The sequence below is a fragment of the Ambystoma mexicanum genome, chromosome 7q, assembly GCF_040938575.1.
Source record: "Ambystoma mexicanum isolate Mex_15411 chromosome 7q, UKY_AmexF1_1, whole genome shotgun sequence".
Lineage (NCBI taxonomy): Eukaryota > Metazoa > Chordata > Amphibia > Caudata > Ambystomatidae > Ambystoma > Ambystoma mexicanum.
Genome location: NC_090941.1, coordinates 1,061,881,726 through 1,061,898,674, shown reverse-complemented (window position 1 = coordinate 1,061,898,674; position 16,949 = coordinate 1,061,881,726). Strand labels below are relative to the sequence as shown.

Here is a 16,949-nt window from a genome sequence, read left to right as displayed (position 1 = left end):
GCCCGCAGTGAATCATGTGCCCTCTACTATTACACAAGCCTTCAAGGAGGCAACAGAACATTTAAGACAAGCAAAAGAAAAATACAAAAAAAATGCTGACCAACATAGGAGTGATGCTCCACAATACGAGATTGGGGCTCAAGTTTGGCTGGCTACAAAACACATACCCCTAAAAGGAACTCGGACCTTCAACCCTAGATATTTGGGACCTTACACTATTAAGGCCATTATCAACCCGGTGGCCGTCAAATTGGAATTACCTTCTAACATGCAAATCCATCCCGTCTTCCACGTTTCACTTCTGAAACCAGTTCAACCCGGGACAAGATTAACCAAACCACCTGACCCCATCCTAATAGATGGGGAACCCAAATTTTAAGTTAAAAATATCCTGGACTCTAAGATAGTGAACTGAAGACTTTTTTATTTAATTGACTGGAAAGGTTACGGACCACAAGAAAGGTCATGGGAGCCTAGTGACCACATTCATGCACCTCGATTAGTGAAAAAAGTCCATCGAAACTTCCCAGACAAGAGGACGAACGACCTTAGGAGGGGCCTTGGGGGGGAGTGCTGTCATGATGCCTACCCCGGGCATCCGGACCAGGCCCATCAGTCCCGGAAGCAGGCATCCAGATGCTTAGAAAAAGCCCAGCAGCCCCGGTTTGGGGCTATCTGGGTACAGTCCAGGCTCATAGAAGGGGTCAGTCCTGGCGCCATAGGCGCCAAGCTCATATGCTTACACTTACCTCATGCAGACCATGCTGCTAAGAATCCAAGCCAACGTGAAGCCTGAAGGGGACTAGTTTACTTCAGGGACTATTTTCTTACTCGGGTGTGGTCTTGGGGGAACTTCTTATCTGGGACTATTTTGAAGACTATTTAAACCACGCCCGAAGAGCAGCACACGCTTCGCGTTATTCTGCATCCAGCAGCGTAACGCTCACCGTGCCTGCAAGTCAGCATCCAGCCTTCTGCCACGCCCACCTCGAGTCTGGAGCTCCTAGAGAAAAAGGGAAGAAGGAGGAAAGGTTAGAACAAGAACATTACTTCTATTCCTCACCTGATTCCGGATCCATTGCGCCTTCAAACAAGGAAAGAGACGTTAATTTGATACGCGTCGCATCGCCCACTGTAGCGCCGCGCTATTCTCACCAGCCTTCGCAGCACCTCCACGATCCGCCGCAGTCTCCATCACATCTTCACCGAACTCCTGCACCCAAGGGGGACAAAAGTACAGCAAGGTGAGCCGAGAGAATAAACAAAGGCAATCTCTGTTACCACCATAGACTTACCGGATTTTACCGCCGGAGGCATTTTTTATCTGCACGGTCCGGCGCAGTCTCCATCTCATCTTCGCCGAACTCCGGCACCTAAGGGGAACAAAAGAAAAGCAAGGTGAACCGAGAGAATAAACAAAGACAATCTCTTTTACCGCCATAGATTTACCTGATTTTACCGCCGGAGGCATTATTCATCAAGATGTCATAATTTCTCACGCAGCACCTGTAAAAAGAGGGAAAGCAACAGATTAAACACAGGTATCATTTCCCGGACAGTGTTGGGTAATACAGACTCTTACCTGAACGCTACCAGCTGCCACGAGGCAATCTTCTCTTGGGTCAAGCTGCAAGACAAAAGGAATCGGACAAGAGTGAATATCAGACATTTTGAACTCTTACAAACTATATACTTACGGTTCCTCGCCAGGGACCTCAGAGTCAATATTGGTCTGGAACTCTCCCAATTCCTTTGGACCATTGAAGCAACTGGTTATCTACGCGCCCCTGCATTCCACGCAGGATGGAGAGCTCATCTTTTATAAACATAAGGTGAGACTATGAAAGGAGATATCAGAGGTGATTAGTGGGAAGAACAGTGGGGCGTTATCACTCAAATCCACGGGTGGCTAATTCCCTTTCTCCACTTTCAGGAGAATACTTCTACGGGTCAAGCAGACGAAATTAGGCGGGCCAGTCCAGTCTGTCATCTCTGCACTACGCGTCACGTTGGTGAGACCGCAGCTGTCCAGTTCCGACCAACGCCCCTGTGGGAGCCAGGTGAGCGTAACAAGTGGGGAAGATCTGTTCTTGAATTTGGATATCTCTCCCATCTACCACCAGAATCCCCTAGAAGACGAGTGCAAACATTTGGCCTTATTCATAAACCTATTTGTGCTGTTTTGTTACCAAAGGATCCCCTTCGTCCTAGGCTCTGCAGTGGCAGTTTTATGAAGGCTAATGACCAATGTATTCACTGGGAACAAAGGGAAAGATTATGATGAGGTTTTAGATAGGATCCAAACTAAGGTTCTAAACATTGAGATGAGCAAATAGAAATTCAAGATCCCCAAGGACGAGTACTTGGGCCATATAGTTAGGTATAGCCCTAAGGAAGACAGAGTGCAATAAAGAAGGACCGACAACCACAAATAAAGATGAGCTATAATAATTTGGATATCTCCCTGAATTTTATTGTAAATTTGTGAGAAAGTTTGCAGAATTCTTTCACCCTTTAAGACCTCTTACCAAGAAAAGGGAAGCATTTAAGTGGGATGAGGATCATGAGGCAGCTGTGAGGAAAATTAAGGAGGACATTTGTAAAGCGCCTAACCTCAGGGATTTGGCATGCACTTACCGGTCATACCACCTGTTGATACAGGGACCAAAAGGCTTCAGTTTGGCATTGTCCGAGGTTACTGGACAGCAAGATAAGATAATATGTTATACTTCTAGGGTAGTGACTGATGCAGAGTCGTGGTATTCCGTTATAGGAAGAGAATTATTTGTATGAATGTTGGGGAGGCATAATATTTTACAAAGTAGATATGGGGAAATAAATCACCATTTACACAGACCATAAACCTCAGGTTGAGGTGTGAACAGTGAACCCAGTGTCCAGAGCCACACCCAGGATTGGGTGCCTGCTTTTGAGGCTTCAAGAGTACAATTACAAAGTAGTATACATCCTCAGGTTACTAAACTGTCTGGAAGATTTTCCGTCACAGATGCTTCTAGCAACACAGGGGAATAAAGTGGGGGGGCGGGCATCTGTGGTAACAGGTGTGGAAGTGGAAGTGTAGATCTGTGACCATAGATGTATGGGTTGAAGTTATGCAACAGAATCACACATTGTGGCAGTGTGTAGTATCTACAGCTTTGTTAACATTGCAACAGGACCCAACACATTCTCAAAGGGCCTCATTACACGGTAGGCGGTAAGGGTTTACCGGTACCGGTATTTTACCGGTACCGGTAAATCCTTACCGCCTTACTACGAGGTCCCTTTGCGGGCTGGGGGATTTAACGCCTGCTTTTTGCAGGCGTTAAAAACCAACCCACAAAGGGACCCAGGGAGCTAATTACGGTACCGCAATTTGCGGTACCGTAATTAGCGCCTTCCCCATTCCCATTAAGCCCCATGGGGCAAAAATGGGAATGGGGAAGGGCAATGGGGGAAGGGGGAATTACCGCCCCGCCAACCTTGGAATGGGGTGGTAATTCCCCTTTCCGCCAAGGCGGTGCCGGTATTTTACCGGCATGAACCATGGCGCTAATAGCGCCATGGTTCTCCGCCATCCATGTAATGAGGCCCAAAGAGTGTTAGAACATTTAGGGCCTCTTAGTCTAGAATTTGAGGGGGAGCCAAAGTACTCAGGGGTTTGCTGTGTCTATACACCAAGGCCAAACCTCACTGATGAGGCCGAATGAAACATGCCTTGTGTTGCTTGAGGTTGCGAGCAGAAGGTATTTTACTTGGCAGACTGGATTGCCCTTTTTAGCGTGGGATCCAGCCTGATTTGTACATGTCTTTACCCTTCTCTAAAGGCATGACAATCTGAAAAACCATGATTTGGTCTGTTCCCCAGAAAAACTTCAAGGTTTGGGATTTATTCCAAGCCTACTATCCACTATTCTTGAGCATTGCATCTGGTCCAAGCCGTCCTGATAGCAAGCAGCAGCTGTTGGGCATTGCACTGTGTCCCAGTACAGTGGTATAATGGAATGAATTTCCATTTCCACTGATGCATTTCTTCAAAGCCTTGTGGTCAATGGTCCGCACCACATGCAGAACACGTCTCACTTTCTTCATACTAAGAGGTCTTAATTATGAAATAACACTACTGTACCCACCAGAGCAGACATGTTTGGTTTATGTCACAAAATAGCACGCAAATAAGTCTTTCAGGCAGTGCAATCTGAATTACTGAATCAAGCAGCAGATAGAGACCACCCAGAATACGAGGTCAGTTTATTAAGCCTTTAGAATCATTTCCGCTGTGTTAACAGCTTTTATAAGCAAAAGAAAGGGGCTGTAATGGGTGCCATGTACGCACCTGAGTATGCATACATGTATAGGTGTTTGTTAGAACGATGACTCATTTTATACGAACCAGTTTGGTTAATTGGTGGCACTGTATTGGTTAGGGTGCATGAATTCATTTTGGTCTTAACGGGTTCACCAGCAAGCAAATTCTCTTTGATGCTTGATATATAAAGTTAAATGATGGATGTTAGTTTGCAGCACTGTTTTCTTTGAGATTTCTTCACTATGATTTTGGAGGGCTATCTTTCACTACCAGTCTTTCTGCTGTCTCTGTTGGGCGGGTTGGAACTTAGAAGGCATTTGCAGTACTTCTTAATGAAAAATAAATGTCCCCAACTGGGTGCCGCATTATGCCTTTTCAGCTGATTGTGTTCAAAATCACTGCTCCGCTCCCATATGCAATAATTGTCTGTTTCCGAGGTAAGAATTTACAGTTCGTTTTCCTGCTTCTTTTGTTTGTGCTATTCATGTTTGAGTAGCAGTTCACCAAATAAGATGTTTTTCTGCATATTTCAAAAGCACTTGAAAAAGGAGCATTACTCTCAGCAAACATGTCGTTCCAGTATGTATTTATTTGCCCATCCTGTTATTGTGCTCATGGGTAGTACAATATAATGTACCTTTAATTTAATCAACTGGATGAGAAAACACATATTTTTGAGGTATGATCACTAAAGAGTACTAAACTATTTGACTCATCATATACGATTCAGAAACTATAGTTACCCTTTTTTTAAATTGAGGTGACCACCCCAAGGAGATGTAGGACAATGTCCTGCAAGCCTCGCTTCCACCAGATGGTATGGTGGCATTCCAGGGTCTTTTTGTTGAGAGTGGTTGGCTATCATTATCCATGCCTGCAGTCTACCATGCAAATTGAGGAAAATGATCCCATTTGTGAAAAGAATGCGTAAACGGTTTATGCAACCTTTTCACGCCTGTACCTATAAATCAGGTAATTTAAAATGACTCCCCAGGTCTTTCTTCATATATAGTGTATCGTGCCACCCTCGCGCTTCTTCAAACTGCCAGTCTATTGGCACAGGTCAGTGGATGGGTAGGGGCTGTTAGATGGGTTTATAAACAACATAAACCTGTATAGAAGTATTCTAGGTATCAATGAGAGGTTGTTGTCACCTCAGGGATCCAAGTGACATTACAAAATACTGATGTTTACCTCTCTCTGGTCTATGGCATCACTTGCGACCTGTAGGTGAAATAAAGTGTCGGTGCTGATATTAACCTACCTGCAAATACATATTTGCCCACCCGTAGACCTATCATGCAGCTTTCCATACTTTTTAATTTGTCTTAATCGATAATTAATTTCTCGCAGAGAGCAGGTGAAATTCAATTACAAGCATTATGCTTCACGCCACCTTTTTAATTTTAAAATATGTGTTTCTGGGAAATACCTCAGATGGACAAAACATTACTCTGAAATAGCCTCATCTTGAGGCATGCTTCTACTTCACTGCCTTACAAACCACATTTACCTATTGTATTGGCAGATGCAACATGTACCCCTTCTGACACAAAAATACACTCTTTCAACCCTGACCTCTTCTATACCCACCCATCCCAATAGCCCAGGCTCTCCGTTTTCACCTCCTAAAAACTATTAGTGGTCACTCGTCAGCACACACCACAGGAACGGACAGACTTGCCACCCCACCACGCCACACAGTGTTCCGCCCACATCCATTGCCCAGAATGTACTCGGATTACAGGACTGGGGTCATAACAATGTGGCAGTGCCTTCTAGCAACATGTCTCCACCTAAACCCAAATATCTGGAAGCTAATTAGTGCACAGAAACCAGGTCCATCTGATCTACATGCATCCCAACACATCTGCACACATCCAAATCGCCTTTCCCGCTTTCCACACTAGCCCTTCTCTCTCCTCGTCTTGCTGGACCTAGTGCCAAGAGCCCCCCCACCAGAAACCACAGCAGCTTTTACACTACTCTGCATACGTCATATTACACTGTTAGGGGCCGAGAAATTGGAATTCATGGAGCAGTAGCTGGAAGTAGCTCCTGGGGGCCAGGATTTTCTTCACACCAAGAGTTACTCATCATGACCCAGGAGATATTAAAGTCTATCCTCATGAATGGAGTGGCTTGCTTTTTTTGTCAAACTGTGGCATGCTCGTAAATATGCACCTTCCTTGAACCCTTTTCTATTTCTTTGTTGCTGTGTCTTGGACTCTATTGCTGTTCGTTTCTGTTGCATCCTCTGTCTCCTGCCATCTTGCTTTAAATGTCTTCCCCTTTTACGTTCTCTTTAAATGGTTTACCCTTTTATTTCTTTTTTGTCCGTTCTTCCTTCTTGCTGCTACCTCTCATTTACTCTTTACCTATGTTTGCTGCTACTACACAACTCTGTCACTACATCAATCTCTGTTCCTGACCCATTTCTATCTACACTGCCACCTCCTTCTGTGATGCGGCCGTGTACACTCTTTCCGCCAATGCTGCAGAATGAGGAGCGAATACATTGGGCCTCATTACACGGATGGCGGTAAGGATTTACCGGTACCGGTAAAATACCGGTACCGGTAAATCCTTACCGCCTTACTACGAGGTCCCTTTGCGGGTTGGGGGATTTAACGCCTGCCTTTTGCAGGCGTTAAAAACCAACCCGCAAAGGGACCCAGGGAGCTAATTACGGCACCGCAATTTGCGGTGCCGTAATTAGCGCCTTCCCCATTCCCATTATGCCCTATGGGTCAAAAATGGGAATGGGGAAGGGCAATGGTGGAAGGGGGAATTACCGCCCCGCCAACCTTGGAATGGGGCGGTAATTCACCTTTCCGCCAAGGCGGTGCCGGTATTTTACCGGCATGAACCATGGCGCCAATAGCGCCACGGTTCTCCGCCATCCGTGTAATGAGGCCCATAGTATGTAACAAATCTAACTTCCAAATGAGATGCAACTGTAACCATGTGTACAGCACATATGGCCATTCATGCTTTAGGAATGTGCATAAAAGGCGCAATAGCAAACCTTTAGAAAACGTGTAGACATAGTTAATGTCAGATAGGTTGAAATGCCAACCTATCCAATAGGACTCAATGGGAATGGGGAAGTGGAAACACCGGCACCATCTCGTGATGGTGCTGGTGGTTCCACGTCCGCCTGCAGGCGGGAGGTGTACAAACCCGCCTGGTCAGACCTGGCAGGAAGATCACATCCCGCCTGCAGGACTCGGGATCGGGCGGTCCGGAATTAACAGTGGCAGCGGGTTTATCGCCACTATTAATTCCGGACCGCCCGACCCGTAATGAGGCCCGATATCTTTCTTTATCAACACAAGGGGCCTCATTACGACCCAGGCGTTAAGGGTTAACGCCGTCGTTAACCCTTAACGCCTGATTCCGATTTTAACGGCTGCTTTTTGCAGCCGTTAAAATCTGTGGCACTAACCTGCCATGATGCTAATTACGCCACCGTAATTTACGGTGGCGTAATTAGTGCCTTCCCCACTCCCATTATGCCCTATGGGGCAAAAATGGGAATGGGGAAGGGAAAATGGGAAATGGGGATTTACCGCCCCACTCACCTTGGAATGGGGCGGTAAATCCGCCATCCACCATGGTGTAAACGTAGTTTACACCATGGTGGTAAAGTTGGTGTAATTACCGCCTGGGTCGTAATGACCCCCAAGGTCACATGGCATTTCAACCCATCAATCTGGCATTTAACTAATATTCATTTGAACCAGATAGATGTGGGTGGGCATGCCCAGGGAAGCATACGGGGCAAACTCATTTTCCTGTGATTGTTTTTTGTATGCAGTAACGTCTTTATTGTCTTTTGGCAGATGGAGGACTGAAGGATGGGGACACGGTGGAGGAGTTTCTAGATTTGTACCCATTTCAGCTAGAGAAAGAAGACATGCTTTCACTGGAATCAATGGTCAATGCATACCAATATGTGGAGGGTGAGCAAGACAGAGACGGTACTAATAATTTGAACCAGTGGCAGGGAGAGCCAGGCGATGACACGCATGGACTACCGATCAGTGGACAGTGTCTCATCATATGCCTTGATGACGGAAGCAGCTTCAAAGCCAAAACGCTGCAGAAAAGGCACCGGCAGATCCACACCAAGGAGAATTCATGGAAACCCTTCACCTGTCTAAAATGTGGGAAACGCTACAAGTATGAAAAGCATTTGATGCGGCACAACATCACGCATACAAAGGAAAAACCATTCTCCTGCACTGACTGTGGGAAGAAGTTCAGGAGGAGTTCCAACCTGAGTCTACACCAGAGAGTCCACTCAAAGGATTGTCCGTACACGTGCATCGATTGTGGGAAATGCTTCTCTTCGTGCTCGTCTCTCAAGGAACACCAGAAGATCAGCTCCAGAGAGAGGCTCTACTCCTGCTTGGGGTGTAGTATGAGCTTCACTCGGCTCTCTTGTTTCCGGGTTCATCAAAAGAGCCACCCCAGGGAGGGGCCATACCCTTGTCTGGAGTGTGGGAAGCACTTCCGGAGGCGCCCCAATCTCAGGGTACATCAGAGGATTCACTCTGGCGAGCGCCCATATCCCTGCCTACAGTGTGGGAAGAGGTTCAACCAGCGCACCACTCTGAGCGTGCACCAGCGAATCCACTCTGGGGAGCGCCCATACGCCTGCCTGCAGTGCGGTAAGAGATTCAGCAAAAGCTCCCATCTTGGTGTTCATCAGAGAACCCACTCTGGAGATCGTCCTTACCGCTGCGTGGAATGTGGCAAAACTTTCCCCTGGCGCTCATCACTCAGGGTTCACCAAAGGATTCATTCTGGCGAGCGTCTTTTCCCCTGCCTGGATTGTAACAAGAGCTTCACCCAGCTCTCTTGTCTCAGTGTACACCAGAAGATCCACTCAGGAGAGCGTCCTTACCCATGCCCGGACTGTGGGAAGAGATTCACTCGCCGTTTCCATCTCAGTGTGCATCAGAGGATCCACTCTGGCGAGCGTCCATACTCCTGCAAGGAATGTGGCAAGAGCTTCGCCCGGCTCTCTTGCCTTAACGTGCACCAGAGGATCCACTCTGGGGAGCGCCCTTACCCCTGCGCGGAGTGTGGCAAGAGCTTCAGACAAAGCCACGTTCTGAAAACGCACCAACAGAGGTTTCATGTGGAAGAGGCTGCACGCGGAACACACGATTGTGATTGTAAAAACTAAATCTAGAACAGGCAACTTAATAAAAGGAAATGACAATGATAATGTAAAAATAAAAAATGCTTTCTTTTAATAAATGAAAACATTAAGAATAAATAATTGATATTTAACAGACTTACTGCCCACCCTGATATTTATTGTAGCGCCCCACTTTGTTCAACTCTACTTATCAATGTGGTGTGTTGACTCCTCAGTTCAGCATTGAATTTCTTTTTTACCCATTTTTTTGTACTGCAATGTTTATCCGCTAATGGGCAGTTGGTGGATTGTGCTTAAGTATATAGAAAGGGGCGTTGGGGGACTGGTGAGGTGGTGGTGCAGTGGGAATCCCCCACAGTTTGCAGTAAAAAAACAGTAAAACTAAATTCGTTGTTTTTACTGACAAAACCACAGCTGAAGGTCTTTCGACTAAGACATTTTAGGTATAGATATTTCGCCGAATCAAATTGCCCGCCATGTTTACCACGGTCATTAACGCGGTCATAAGTTATAAACCTGGTATTCTGAATATCACCCTTCATGCTGGCACACCATTGACATGTAGTCAGATGCTTTCAAAAATAGTTTTAATGTTCATCTCTGAGAGTTGTGTATTGTGGATGAGGACTGATGCAGATAGCGGTAAATTAATACGCTTCATGTGCTGTATACAGCCATCCTGGTTTTTCCTTCTCCACTTTGGGAAGGTTCTGCTACTGCTCTGCATATAATTTGCCAATACAGTCCTTGCCATTATGTACCTTCATTTGAAAAATACATTTTTAGGGCCCAGGCTTACAGGTTCACAAAACAGAACTTTGGTAATTTCCTGACTGGCACAGCAGTTTGCCCATCTTAATAACCCATACTTTTTCGTTTTCCATTAGGACACACAATATACATAATCCACTTGCTCAATACCTCTGCTCAGCTACAGTGGCCTAGACAGGATGTGGCCTGAAGGCCCTGGACCAGCCCCATGTCCCCAGTGTCCACCCCCTGCCATTCTATCTACAGCTCAACTGTGTTCTCGTTTCTTTACTGCTGATGGGCCGTATTTGCTTGCCTCATACACAAAATAGTGAGGTAAACCCAAAACACGAGCGCTAAAGCAATCACTTAACAAGTGTTCAAAATAAGGGCACAGTTTGCAAGAAAAACAAGGATTAATTATATGCAAACATGTCCAGGAGTGTCAGTCAGCCCAGTAAAACTTAAAACTGAAACCATGCTGTTACATCTTTTACAGCGGAAAACCTCAAGTTAGCAGAAAAGAAGCACATCGGATACAACATTATTCCATGTTCCCCATTGGCTAGCACCTATACAGAAATCTAAACATCCCCTATAGTTCCTTACCTCATTGGTCAAACATATCTAATTACAACCCCTTACAAAAATACCTAATTGTGCAGTCAGCAGAAAACACTAATGTGATTGGTTCATTGTACTCAGGTAGCTTTTTGCAATACTGTACTCTTCTTATTGGTCAAGACAACCTTTGACAACTTGTGATGTGCATACCCCAAAAGGACCCAATCAGGGAGCTAGTGTGAATAATGAGGTCAACTCCATCTGGGTATACAGTGGCTTCCTCATGAGGCCAGACACTTTAGCGCCGCCCGATAGCTCCTTCAACCTTGCAGCTGTATTCTTTGGTATCAGCTCTTGCTACTCGAGTCTTAGAACACGTTGTTTCCCAATCAAACCTCCTAACTTATCTCTCTAGGGAACCAGGCGCTTTATAAAGAATGCAGTCAAGGCACCGCACTTGGAGATTAATTTCTCATGTTTATTTTCTCTATTTGCTCAAGCACCTGTAGTTCAAATGGACCGGCCTCTTCTCCGTGGGGGCGATGTTACTTCAAAAACCTAGCTCAACACCTTGGCAACGCCAGACGCCAGGCCCTGTTCTCATGAGATTCATCCTTCACAATAGCAACACTAATCTAATCGTCCAAACCCACATTCCGTTCTCCACTCCGCTACGCTGTGAGCGGCTCGGCCTGGCACAATTAACAGCTATCTGTGCTGCACGTCTCCCTTCTTCCATCACCTTGGCTATCTACACCCTTGCTGTGCGAAAAATACATAAACTCTAATTAAATGAACAGAGCAAAAAGCTCCAACCAGTAGCCTAATTTTCTAACTACCAAAAGATGCATCTTCGAATGAGGCCTAATCCAAAATGGCAGAGCTTTTGTTCATGCGGCACACAGCCCTCATGTTACTACAGCACGACCCTTACCCTATCTCACTGTTAGACACTTCAGCTACCTTTTCAACTGCTACCAAAAGCTTTCCTGAATATAAAATAAAACGGCATATTCTTAATGCAACCAAAACACAGCTTCAATCACTGCTACTAGCTACAAAACTATTAAACACGAGCTAGCTCTAACCTCTAACTATACTAAGTAACCTTATTGCATTGTTGCTTCTTCTTTCACTGGGTAAGCTCTGTGTGGTGTCTAAAAGTGTGTCAAAGCTGATTACAAATAATAAGTGTGCAGAACTGTCAAACACAACAGCGAAATAATGACACTAAATAACCCACTCTTCTTGCTAATACAATTTACGCAGCCTAAAAATCTTTCCACGGTTGGGGCGCTGCACTCTCATCCCAACAAAGGTTATGCAAAACAACAAGCTATGTACTTGTGTAAAAACATGACTACAAGTATGTAACTTTATCCCACATGCGCTTCTGGAGTGTGTCTAAGTTTTAACCCATTGGGTGGGATCTCAAGTTGCCCCATTTCACTTGTGAAGTAATCAAGCAGTCTTGGCTTTAAGGCTCACATTTATTACACTGTGCTACTTGTAGGCTTGTATTAACTGTAGACACATTTACAAAACATGTCCTAACATTGCCAGCACTTGCAGAACATCATTTCAGAGCTTTTCTTCCAGCATATTCTAAGCCTTAAGGCATTCACCGCCTCTCATGTTGCCATGGGCGTAATTTTAGGGGGGCGGGGGTGTTTGTCCCTCCCAACTTTCATGGCACACCATTTTGTCCCCATTCATTTGGCTGGGGCACCTTTTCTTCAGATGTCATGTCCCCCCCAACTTTTTCAGCAAAGTTACTCCACTGCATGTTGCAGCAGTCCTATACAAATTACGCCATCCATGCCCTAAACGATTACATATGGATAGACAGATCTTCAGGAAAGTCGAAAGACAGAAACCTCATTCATTGGAATCTACCGCCAGAGTAACCCACCACCAGTCAGTCAGTTAAGTCAGTTAAGCACCTCAGGTTGCCCAAACTATTAAAGGTACCTTTAAAGGAATGGTTCGGTCAAACATTTTTATTGCCCCTACGGGTCGGCCATGTGTTTTTAAGCATAAATCGCTCGATTTTAGAAATATTTCCTATGGACCTTACCCGAGCTTTCGTCCATTAAAAACAGGCAGTAGGGCGCCGCCATTTTGTGATAATCCTATCACTTGCTGCATCGCCATGGCTGACCTGCTTTTGCGGCACTAAATCATATCCCCCGCCCCTGAGCCTGACATTATCAAAACATTCATATTCCCCGCCTCTCTCCATGACGTTTCTGTGCTGCGTAGGCAAACGCGCCCAGTCGTCTTCTACGCGACTTCACACAGAACCCGGAAACCAACACAGATCACCTCACAACACAGCGCGCCACAATTCGGAATATGAAACTGTACTTTAAAATCAAACAGCAACACGGTAAATTTGGTAAAGTACATTTATTTGACATTAAATGTTTATAGAATATTCAGCAATTGCAACAGGAACTCCGAAAGTCATTTATTTTCTTTTATCTCTATCCGCAAATCCGTAAAAGTTTATTGTGAGTCACGCGCTGTTCCTTTATGGTACACAGGGTGTTGGTTTTCGTTCAAAGAAGCACTTTTGTCGCACGTTGAACCGCAAGGCTGTTCCATCAAGTAGGCACTAGACCAGCGTAAAGGTTGATATGTTGCTTCTAGCCGCTAGTACCGCGTAAGGGCATATGGGCCCTTGGCGATCGTCCCAGAAGATCATCAGGATTGTGCAGTTGTTTACATTAAGCTGCAGCTGGCGGTTAAAAAACCATCTGCCGGTGTCTGAAACTGGTGGCAGTGGCAAAAGGGAAGGATATACCTGTTTTGAAAACATAAAATGTATAATTAGTCTCGCCAGCCGATCTTTATTAATATTATTCATTTTATTTATTACGGCCGAGCTGAAACTATTTGCTTTCAAGGATAGTGCAATGGAGTATGTTCGGCTCTAAAATCAATGCAAAAACGAACAAAATAAATCGAGGTAAGTACACAATGAGAAACGACTTTTTGTCTACATGCGTGTGGAATGTGGACCTGCATGCCCATGTGCCCGCTACAAGGACGATCCCACAAACGTTTTCAAAGCTCTTCATTCATTCATTAATTCTTCATTCCGGTATAAAAGCGTCTAAAGAGTTACTTACATTATATTTGCAATTTCCATTGTGTCTCTGCGTAATGCAGTCCGTAAATCCCACTGTGCTCTTGACAATGATTTTTCGTATACTGAACTAACATGAAACTCGGTCTAGTTTCAGAATTTTCTGCCTTATCGTCTCTTTTACGTTATTGCACCCCCCACCCCCCCTTCAAATGAAGTTCTTTCGGCATGGTCCCTGTCTCCTAAGGTAAAAAAACAATAGAACCTTATACTGCCAGTGCGAGTTGTGGGCCTCTTCAGGGCGCGAGCTGAAAATCAAAGCCGCTGACCTTCACTAGAAATGAGCATACATTCTTTCTTTGCAACATCCCGTAGTAAAGCCATCTGTGAGAACTTGAAGTTTCAAATCCATCTATGTAGTGCGCCTCAATGTGCAAATGCGAACTGGCTTGTCTCCCATCTGCAACGGCTCGCTTGGCGCGTTCTAAGGCCCCCAGTTTTGTCCTCGTTGTCTGCGAGCTTTGAAGCCCCAAAGAACCATAACTATTGAGACTTTTAATTTTTTGGGGAAGGTCAGGGAAAGTATAAAGTACCCGAGGAGATGAGTTGAAAGTGAGATTTATTGTTTGTTTGTTTTATTATTTGCAATACGCAAGCCTCCCCTCGGTTAACAGTGCCCAGCATTTAGAAGAGATTGCGAAAATAAGTTACATCAACAAAAATATATACATACACATATAGACAAGGTCAGCAATATGAGGTGAATAGAGAGAGAATTCAAAGATGACACCCAGGTTGTTCGGCACCCAGGATGGTGAAGGTAGGGGTTAGGGTTAGCGTACTTTGTATGCACACTGTACAATAACATTTATTTACAAAAAGACAATCGTATTACAATTATTTAAACCGGGATTTGTACTTCACAACCAGCTCTCCTTTGGGTAGACATGGCACAGTGGCAATGTTGGGTGACAATGGATCAGTGCTCTGCACAGACACGTTCAAAATTCCATATCTGTGCTTCTCTAATACAGCAACAATAAGGCTTTTGACAAAGTCGAACTCCATTTCCTCATAGACTGGTTTGATCACCCATTGCTTACTTCTTTTTGAAAAGGCCTTAGTGTAGAGAGGCATCCTTACATTACCCTTAGTCCTAGATTGTTCACGGCCGAGATTCTCGTTATGGGCCAAGACCGCTAGTAGAGTCCTATGTCTCATGCCCTGTATGCTGAAATGCAAGCGCTTTGGCCTGTACTTTAGGCACATATTGTGGAACACCTCCAAACCTCCTGTGTGACAGAATTCTGTCAGTCCCCTCAAATCTCTTGATAGAGTTTTATCGAAAACAATCTTCTCAATGGCTTTGTGTGTCGGTGAAGATGGATTCAACCACTTCTTCTTCCGTGCCTCCACTGGGGACAAAGGGCCATGTTCACATTGGTGAAAATGTAGGTTTTCTGACCAGCGGTGCACGTTGGTACAGTGGTGCATCAGTGACCGCCATTTTTCAAGTAGTATTTCCACTGACCCTTCACAAGTTTTGGAGCTACACCAAAGATGGTTGCTGATAGACTGGGACCACTCTGAAATACTTTCCAAACCTTTTTTTTTCCCTGTAGCCGAGATTTCCTTATTGATTGATTTAGCAAGATGCCATACGTCAAATTGATGTTGAATATGTGGGAACTGCTCTCTCATTGTCTTGGCAATTGAAACGTGTCTGTCCGTGGCTATGAGGTCGATGTGCATTCCCCTCGATTGCAGATATTCCACTGATTTTATAAATCCTAGTTTCTCCATGGCCACTGAGGATGTACATTGTGTTACCTGCACGACCACCAAACTCACAATTTTCTTACTATCCATGTCCTGAAAGTGGTAGGTGCAGTACTTGGCAGAAAATCCAGGGCTGTCGCACTGTCCATCGCCGGCTAGCCTGAATCGTTTGCCTTCGAATTTACTTGCTAGAGACAATTGTTCAATTTTCCAAGCATCACTAATGGCCGGAAACAGATAATCATGTTGGTATTTGTAGTACTGTGTTTTTTAAATGAAATGGAGTCCCACAAACTGAAAGAAACACTTTGGGCCTCATTCCGAGTACGGCGCTAACCAATGGCGCTATTAACGCCTTGGTTGACGCCGTACCCGGACCGGCAGCGCCTTGGTGGTTGGCGGAATTACCGCCCCATTTCAAGGTTGGCGGGGCGGTAATTCCCCAATCCCCATTTACCCTTCCCCATTCCCATTCTTGCCCCATAGGGCATAATGGGAGTGGGGAAGGCGTCAATTACGCCACCGTAAATTACGGTGGCGTAATTAACATCAAGGTCCCTTAGCGCCATGGTATTTAACGCCTGCTAAAAGCAGGTGTTAAAAGCACCATGGCGCTAAGGGAACTCGGAGTATGGCGGTAAGGGATTACCGCCACCGCTCTCGTTAGCGGTGGCCGCTATCCCTTACCGCCATACTCGGAATGAGGCCCTTTAACTTTCTAAAACTTGAGCCACTAAAAAGTGATGCAGCTGCACGCAGTAGATTGCCTGCTGGCAGTTTCCCCAGCATCGGTTGTGCAGACCATGAGAACGTATGATGTAATCTACAGGCGGCATGTATTGTGACGTTACTGCCTTGTTTTTGACGAGTCACATGAATCAATGGCTTCCCACATACTTTCCCTCTGATGGAATGCCCACATTTCAGCATACTTATAATATCCATCAAATGACTGTCGAATACTATGTATTTGCCCTCTTTCATTAGACTGTCATCCTGCGTCAAAGTTGTTTCGGCCTGTGACGTTGAGGACATTTCACCACATTTGAAAGAAATATCGCTGCTATCAAGTTGTGATGCGTCGGTGAATGCTGCTGCTGGTTCATTCTCTGTCATTTCAACATCTGCTACTTCAACATTGATGGGAGAACACAACAATGTCGACAGCTTTTTTGGTGGCAATTTTTTGGCGGGTGTAGATTGTGTGAATTGATCTGCGACTATTTCAGAGCTATCTTCAATAGATCCAGTATCATGTTGTTGCGGTGGTCCAGTCGTACTGT

At 45.2% G+C, this 16,949-nt stretch overlaps 1 protein-coding gene across 1 annotated transcript in view; it reads left to right on the top strand.

The window, feature by feature from the left end:
* The window catches only part of LOC138528162 (zinc finger protein ZFP2-like), a 66,236-nt gene extending 56,688 nt beyond the window's left edge, over window positions 1-9,548 (top strand). Inside the window, exon 3 of the mRNA XM_069639615.1 lies at window positions 8,155-9,548. Coding sequence (XP_069495716.1) covers window positions 8,155-9,506 — 1,352 coding nt within the window. The 3' untranslated portion in view covers window positions 9,507-9,548. The remainder of the gene's footprint in view (window positions 1-8,154) is intronic.
* The last annotated feature ends 7,401 nt before the right edge of the window (window positions 9,549-16,949 follow it).